The 8,110-nt window shown below is 37.6% G+C and overlaps 2 protein-coding genes across 2 annotated transcripts; one reads left to right on the top strand and one right to left on the bottom strand.

Moving 5' to 3' along the window:
* Positions 1-1,288: 1,288 nt before the first annotated feature.
* LOC142523714 (uncharacterized) lies at positions 1,289-1,906 on the bottom strand. Its single transcript, XM_075627446.1, has one exon. It carries the CDS (start codon positions 1,904-1,906, stop codon positions 1,289-1,291), a length of 618 nt encoding a protein of 205 aa, XP_075483561.1.
* Positions 1,907-6,390: 4,484 nt separating this feature from the next.
* Positions 6,391-7,891, top strand: LOC142524308 (putative galacturonosyltransferase-like 9). Its single transcript, XM_075628231.1, has one exon. The coding sequence runs from the start codon at positions 6,507-6,509 to the stop codon at positions 7,695-7,697; it is 1,191 nt and encodes a 396-aa protein (XP_075484346.1). The 5' UTR covers positions 6,391-6,506; the 3' UTR covers positions 7,698-7,891.
* Positions 7,892-8,110: the final 219 nt, after the last annotated feature.

The following is an 8,110-nucleotide window of genomic DNA, read 5'->3' as shown; positions in this document are numbered from 1 at the left end:
GGTAAAATAAATAAATCATGCAAGCACTGTCGGCGCATGAACAGATAAGAAATATGAACTTAAGCAACAATTTTGAAATAATAAAATTTATTATGATAAGGTTAATTTTGTCATTACAATCTAATATATAAATTTAATCAATCTTATTAAATCATACTAAACATTAAATATAATATCTCATATATTATTTATCATTAACTTATCTTTATATTATATATCTATGTACCAAACTATATCTTAAATATTGAAACAAGTATAGAGCAGCGGATTTGTTTCACTCGTACATAGCTTATTGAATGAGAGAACAATTTTCCAAATGTGAAAATAGCATTTTCTAAATTTACCTATTTTGTGTTTGGTCATGTATTATTTAAATTTAGATTTTGGCCATATAAATTAGATTAACTTTTGACTTTTGGTCATTTTGTCACACCCCAAAACTCAGGATTGACACCGGCGTTGTTCAACCATCACACAATCGAAAAACAACCAGCATCATAACACAATATAAACCAAAACCAGTTTATATATCATAATTCAAATGAAATAACAATTATCTTTACAACTCAAAAACCAAAAAACGAAAGAATTTAATGCGGAAACGTTACAGCTGAATAATAATAATAATCTTAACTTAAACTAAATCTTGAAAGTTCACCAGCCCCAAAATTGGTCCGACTCCTCTTCTTCGAGTTCTTCCTCAGGTATATCTAGGAAAAGGTTGTAAGAGGGGTGAGTATTTTGGAAAATACTCAGCAAATGAGGGCCGTATCGAGCACAATATAACAACATGCATAATTTCGAAAATCACATGACTTGTAGGGCCATTGAAACTCACGAAAAAAGCTTAGTTATTTTCTCGGGTTTACATCCTAATTTCTTAGAAAATCTCTTAGACATAAAGTAATGTGTAGCACCACAGTCAAATAACGTTTAAGCAGGCACTTTTTGAAATAGGACGGTACCTGACACGACTTCAATGGCGTCGTCTGCCTCTTCCTGAGTCATGGCAAAGACCCTGGCGTTAGGTTTGTCCTCCTTTGGTTTACTAGGGCCTGCTCTCGCGTTCGACCCTCTTCTTTTGTTCGGCCCTGCTGGTAGGTTGGCGGCGGTAGTACACTGTGCAATTCTGTGCCCCGATTTTCCACATCCAAAGCATACACCGCTGGCCCTTTGGCATTTTCCGGCGCGTCTGAAGCCGTATTTTGGGCATAGCTTCGGTCCTTGATAGTTATTGGCGTGGGATTGCCTTGAGGGAGATCCAACTGGGCCTTTTGAACCTTTGTCTTCATTGAGAAGGCTGGATGTTGAGAGGTCGTTTGTTCTTGTTTTCCCCTTGTCTTCGTTGAATGTCAGCTTCGGCTCGGATAGTCGCACCTATCAGGTCTGAAAAGTTGGTGGGCTGGTAGAGTGCTAGTGCCGACTGTATTCTGCTGTTCAATCCCTTTTTGAATCGGTGCAATTTCAGGACTTCGTCTGCCATGATTGCCGGAGCATAAGATTCAAGGGCATTGAATTGGGAAGTATATTCAACCACTGACATATCCGGGGCTTGAGTGAAATTCTCAAATTCACTCAGCTTCTGAAGTCTGACCTCAGCTGGATAATACAATTTCAGGAAAGCTTCTCGGAAGTGCTGCCATGTGACTGGTCCAGCAGCGGTCATGGCTGGCGAGATTGCGTCCCACCACTTGCCTGCTTTATCTTCCAGGAAAGGCATGATTACGTCCATTTTCAGTGCCTCGATGACTTCAAATAGTCGCAGCTGAGTCTCCACATTTTTCAGCCAGCTCTGTTTAATTTTAGGGTCGGCAGCTCCACTGAAGGTTGGACACCTGTTCTTGCGAAGTGATTCGTAGTGAAACTTGATTCCATTCCGGTTTTGTCTCGGGGGTCTACCGACCATTTCCTACAATTTAAACGTTTCTAAGAATTTGTTGCGCATAACGACATGACTGAATGAATAAGTTATGCTGGAAACAACTGAAATCATTGAATAAATAAACATAATTTTATTGATTTCTTGAAATATAGATAAACAACTGAATAAAAAACGAATCGTACTGAATGAAAGAACATAGCAACAATGGGAAAGTAAACTCCTAATAATAAAAGAAAGGTTACTAAGACACTCTAGTCTATTATCTCTCCACCATCGACGGCTTCTATGGGCTCTGCCTCTATCTCTACGGGCTCCTCCTCTTTCGGCTCGTCTTCGTGAAGTAGCTCTATCATCTGTTTGAGTTGGGCATTCTCTCCAGTAAGCTATGTCACTTGTGCCTTCAACTCATGTATCTCTGCATCGTCTCGTCCAACAGATCACTGACATGCTGCTGGTGCTGCTCACGCTCTGTCTTCTTCTGTTTGACCTGGCTCCTCAGAGTCTCCACCTGCTCGGTCAGACGGTGGGTCACATCTGCAAGGCTACTCATAGCCTCACATGATTCCTCCAGTCTCTTCTTACCCTTGACATTCTGCTGCCTCTCTTCCTCCAATTCCTTACGGTACCGCTCCATATCCTCTCGTAACCTACCCTCCCGATACATGCTCTGCTCTATGACCTCCCTTAAGTCCATGTTGTCTCCTCTCACTAGCTCTCCCTGATAGATTGCCTTGTTAAGTTGGACCCGTATCTCCTCATTTTCTGTGGCTAGGGTCTCGATCTCTCATCTCATCTCGCCTAGTTTGGCTCTAAGTCAGTTCATCTGACGGGACCTATAATCAAGGGCAAGCTGCTCCATATGAATGGCAGCCTGGGCACGAGTGCAGAATCGCAGGGGAGTCGATGGAGCCATTTCCTGAAATCAAAAATGAAAATGCTCAGAATCAGAAAGAGACAAAATAGAACAAGAGACAATGTTATATAAATGAAATTTTCGAGAATTATATATAAATATTTTTTTTTTCAAAAATGAAAAGTTTGGAAATTGACACATGTGTTCGAAGCATATGTCGAGAGGATTCCAGAACAATTGACAGAATCGAATTTGGAATTTCCTATGAGAAGTTATAGGGTCTACGAATATTTCCTAAAACGACAAAAACGATGTTTCGGAGGCTTAAATGAAGGAATTTTGCGATTTAGACCCTACCAATGGACGAAGTCGCGATTTTTGCTCGTTGGACCATTTCAGAGGGGATATCGGCCTTTATCAAGTATTCCACTGAAATTATTTTTTTGTAAATTTGTCTCATTTTTCTTCAAACGGATTATGAACCTAGCGGCTCTGATATCACTTAAATGTCATGCCCCGAAACTCAGGTTTGACACCGACGTTATTTAACAATCACACAATCGAAAAACAATCAGCCTCGTAGCACAGTATAAACCAAAACCAGTTTATATATCATAATTCAAACGAAATAACAATTGTCTTTACAACTCAATAATCGAAAAACGACAGAATCTAATGCGAAAACATTACAACTGAATAATAATAATAATAATAATAATAATAATAATAATAATAATAATATTAACTTAAACTAAATCTTGAAAGTTCACCAGCTCCAAAACTTGTCCAACTCCTCTTCCTCGAGTTCTTCCTCGGATATATAGGAAAGGGTTGTAAGGGGATGCGTATTTTGAAAAATACTCAGCAAGTGGGGCCGTACCGAGCACAATATAACAATATGCATAATTTCGAAAATCACATGACTTGCATAACATCATTCATATCACATGCATAACACTTACCAGGCACTGAGATTCCTCTACTTTCTATAGTTTACTGATATCAATCCCTAATTTTTACTCCTCTAAGGAGGCGAGGCCATATAGCGGTTACATCCCCACCGCGTAAGGGTCATGTCATGGTTGGGATTCTCACCCATACACAGTCAACTCCTAACAGTGGCCAAAACCAGATGACAACAAACACAAGAAAAGGAGTAGGAGAAGAAGGTGTATTCTACCATATTTTCAAAAAAAAAAAACGAAAAAACATGCATAACGAAATTTAATCTTTAAAACAAACTCACTTACAATATATTGGAATGCTAAAAACGTAGGTGCACGACTTCGTGGATTGGATCGCTTCTTGCTCCTCGTCCGGGCAGAAATTCGGCTCAATTTCTAGTCTCACTTTGGGACGATTTTTTAGCAGAATTTTGGCTAGGGAGAAGCTGCTGGAAATTCGAAATTTGCAGCAAGGGATTTTCGAAATTTAGGTGTAGAGAATGCTAGGATTGATGGTGTAATTATAGGTGAAGGGAATGAAGCTAAATATGGTGGTTATATCATGTCCAAAATTGGCCCCTAAATCTCATGTTTTTGGCTTCAAAATCCTATCCCATAATTGATTTATTTAGCTACCAAAGTGTGAGATTCATTTCTTAAACCATTGCCTTTAATTTGGTTCGAAAATATGGGTGTGGATATGTCCAAGGATTTTGAGCAAACTTGATGATTTCTTTCCAATTGGCCTTGTATCTATCCATCCCAATAATTAGGCATTAGAATATAGTAGGATTTTCGAATTTTTCTTGCAATATTCATGCCTTAATTCCTCTAAACTTGTATGATATCTCAATCTTGTAAATCTCATTCCCATAAATTCGAAATTTGCTTGCTCAAGCATAAACTAATATCATTTAATTAAAGATTATATTCCCAAAAGTAATACAAAATAATCTCATCTAAAATATGTACATCAAAATTTAATGGTCCTCCTAAATTTAGAGTTACATATATAGGTTCTCACATTTATGTCGTTGATGTGATGCCAAAAATGATAAAAGTGACATTGAAAAATGTTGTTTTCTTTGGTACTACGTCAATATTTCATAAAACAATATAAAAATCTAAAATACAATCTAACTTACTAGAACAAAACTCAAATTTAAATTCTTACAAAAACAAGAACACAAACCAGACAAACTTGATAACCAACTTGGCTATTATCACCTTCCTCACAATTAGAAACACCTCCTTCAAAAAACGAAAAAAATTAGAAGCGTCCAGGTAAATGTGAATTTAATTATTACGCACTTAGCGCGTTTATTGCGGTACAGACATAGATTTTACATCTGGCAAAACTTTTTGTGTTGATAATAAATTTACTTTTTGGGTTGAAGCTTATAGAAATCATAGTGTTTAAAGAATTATGAGCACATAGCAATTGAATTTAAAGTAAGTCTCTCGGCAGACTGTGAGACGAGTCGACCTGATCATATACATAAGTAAAAATAATATATTTGATATAAAATATATATTTTTTTAATGAGTCGAGTGGTTGGAGATCCGTTTCATAAAATTGAGATACGAGACAATCTAATTGAAGTTTGTGTGTTGAATCTATTACTCAGTGATCAAAGCACTCAATCCTAACGATTTTTCTATTTCATAAATTGGCATACCTTAATAAGTGGAACATTCACAACCAAAAAATCGAGTGAAAATATACAATATTAAAAATTTCAAACTACAATAAAAATATATGTGCTCTTTTTAATTCAAGTTTATATAACCTTTAAAAAATATTTATATGATGGTATTTTAACCTATCATATTATATTTTAAAATACCATATATAAATAAAAAAAATTTAAACATATGTAAGACCGAAAAATTAATGAGTATGTCTAACGAATCTTTATCTGTGAGACGGGTCAGTTTTACCGATATTTACATTAAAAAATAATACTCTTAGCATAAAAAGTAATACTTTTTCACGGATGACCCAAATAAAATATCTGTCTCACAAAATACAACCCGTGAGACCGTCTCACACAAATTTTTGTCAAAATTAATTTAACACACAAAAAACAAACATCATAAGATCCCACATCAACTCAAATTTAAAATATATCAAAATAAAAGTAGATATTATACTTCATTTTTATATGGTAAATTCTCTAAAAATATATTATTTTGAAGTCGTGTTTGGTTTGATAGGTGTGATTAAATTAAATAATTCAATCTCATCACTCGTTTGATTTTAAATTTATGTATTGATTGACACCTCATTCAAATTATTTAATTAAAAATTACAATAATATCATTCGTGTATGTCGACAAAATCATAATATATCATCTTATTTAAAATTTAATCAATCAAACAAAACATATTATTATTTATTAAATATTATTTTGTATTATACTTAATCACAATATAATTTATTTTCATGGACCAAAAGTAAATGTAATCTTTTTAAGATATTAAACACACCACTTATTACTGTCGTATGGTAATAATATCGAACTTTCCCGTTTAACCAGTTTTTAACGGACAAAGCTTCCGTTACCTCATTCATAATTGTCCCTTTCTGGAAAATATGCCGCGTTTTGCTTTGAATTTACTCTGTATTACACCATTTCAATCAAGAAAATACCGTGTTTCCTCGCACCGTGTCCGTATATATATATATATGCATATATATAAATATATGCGCGTATATTTTCCTTTTCTCCAGCAGAAACCCACCAAATCTTTCCCTACCATTCTCAAATATGCATTTCCATTAGAGCTAGTGCCTCCCTCATTTCCTGGCCTTCGTGGAAAACCATGAGAAAAATGGTTGTTTCACGGCTGTGTTCACTTCCGATCCAGGTGGTTGCTCTGGCTCTCCTCCTTTGGTCACCGTTGACGTGCCTCGGGATCCGATCCTTTCCTGCCGGAGCTGTGACGGAGCTGGAGTTCAACAGCCTCTTCGGGTATTCCGAGGCGCCGGACTACCGCAACGGATTGCACTGTCCCAAGGCGGCGCCTTTTTCCGATCATGAATCCGGGAAGTTCTCCGCTTGTGACCCTTCTATGGTGCACGTTGCGATGACCCTAGACGCGGAATACCTTCGGGGCTCCGTCGCGGCGGTGCACTCGGTTCTCCGCCACGCGTCGTGCCCGGAACACGTGTTCTTCCATTTAATCGCTGCCGAGTTTGACTCAGTCAACCCGCGGGTATTAACGCGGCTTGTTCGATCTATATTCCCTTCTCTGAACTTCAAAATCTACATTTTCCGAGAGGATTCAGTAATTAACCTGATTTCTTCCTCCATTCGGTCTGCGCTAGAGAATCCGCTGAACTACGCTCGAAATTACCTAGGTGATATCCTGGATCCGTGTGTGAAACGGGTCATCTACCTCGATTCAGATCTTGTCTTGGTCGACGATGTTCTGAAGCTGTGGGAAGTGAAACTATCGGAAGAGAAAGTAATCGGAGCTCCGGAATATTGCCACGCCAATTTCACCAAGTATTTCACAGACAATTTCTGGTCCGACCCGGTTCTAAGCCGTGCATTCCCGTCCAGGAAACCGTGTTACTTCAACACGGGGGTGATGGTAATGGACTTGCAGAAGTGGAGGGAGGGGAATTACAAGAAGAAAATCGAGAACTGGATGGAATTGCAGAGGAGGAACCGGATATACGAGCTGGGGTCATTGCCTCCATTTTTGCTCGTCTTCGGTGGAAATGTCGAGCCCATCGATCACCGATGGAACCAACATGGGCTGGGTGGGGATAACGTGGCAGGATCCTGTAGGTCGCTGCATCCCGGCCCAGTGAGCCTTCTGCACTGGAGTGGGAAGGGCAAGCCATGGGTTAGGCTTGATGAGAATGAGCCCTGCCCGTTGGACCATCTTTGGAAACCGTACGATTTGTACAAGGGGAAATCGAGGGTACAAAATCACCAGCATCATGTACAACTATTGACTTTGTCAAGTAATTACTTGGCTGGTTACTCTAATTATTTGTATTAATCGATTCTTTGATAAGGTCTTTCATTAGCTGTGTACAGATTGAGTGGACAGATACGCAAATGGGTTCCTTCAATTTTTGGTTTAAATTGGTATTTGCATTTACCGAGGCATTTGTAATTCTTGAGAACATTTATTTGTTGTAATGTAATATAATGTAATAAATATTTCTTGTGCCAGTAGGTTGCATTTGCTTATATTCTTTGTAGTCAGGCCAATGCAAGTTGTTGACGTGGTCAAATTTTTATTTTAATATGAGAAATATACAGATTATATAGAAATATTGAAAAGTTGACAATGACTTATGGAACCATGTGAATCAAGATTATGGGCTTGTAAACTTGAATACTGATGTACAGATGGAAATTTCATCAACGTGTAATGTTTTTGTTTCGTTGTAATTTGTCTGTTGACTT

This window comes from Primulina tabacum, chromosome 14 (assembly GCF_025594145.1).
Source record: "Primulina tabacum isolate GXHZ01 chromosome 14, ASM2559414v2, whole genome shotgun sequence".
Taxonomy (NCBI): domain Eukaryota; kingdom Viridiplantae; phylum Streptophyta; class Magnoliopsida; order Lamiales; family Gesneriaceae; genus Primulina; species Primulina tabacum.
Note: the sequence above shows the minus strand (reverse complement) of the source record. Positions and strands in the feature narration are given on the sequence as shown.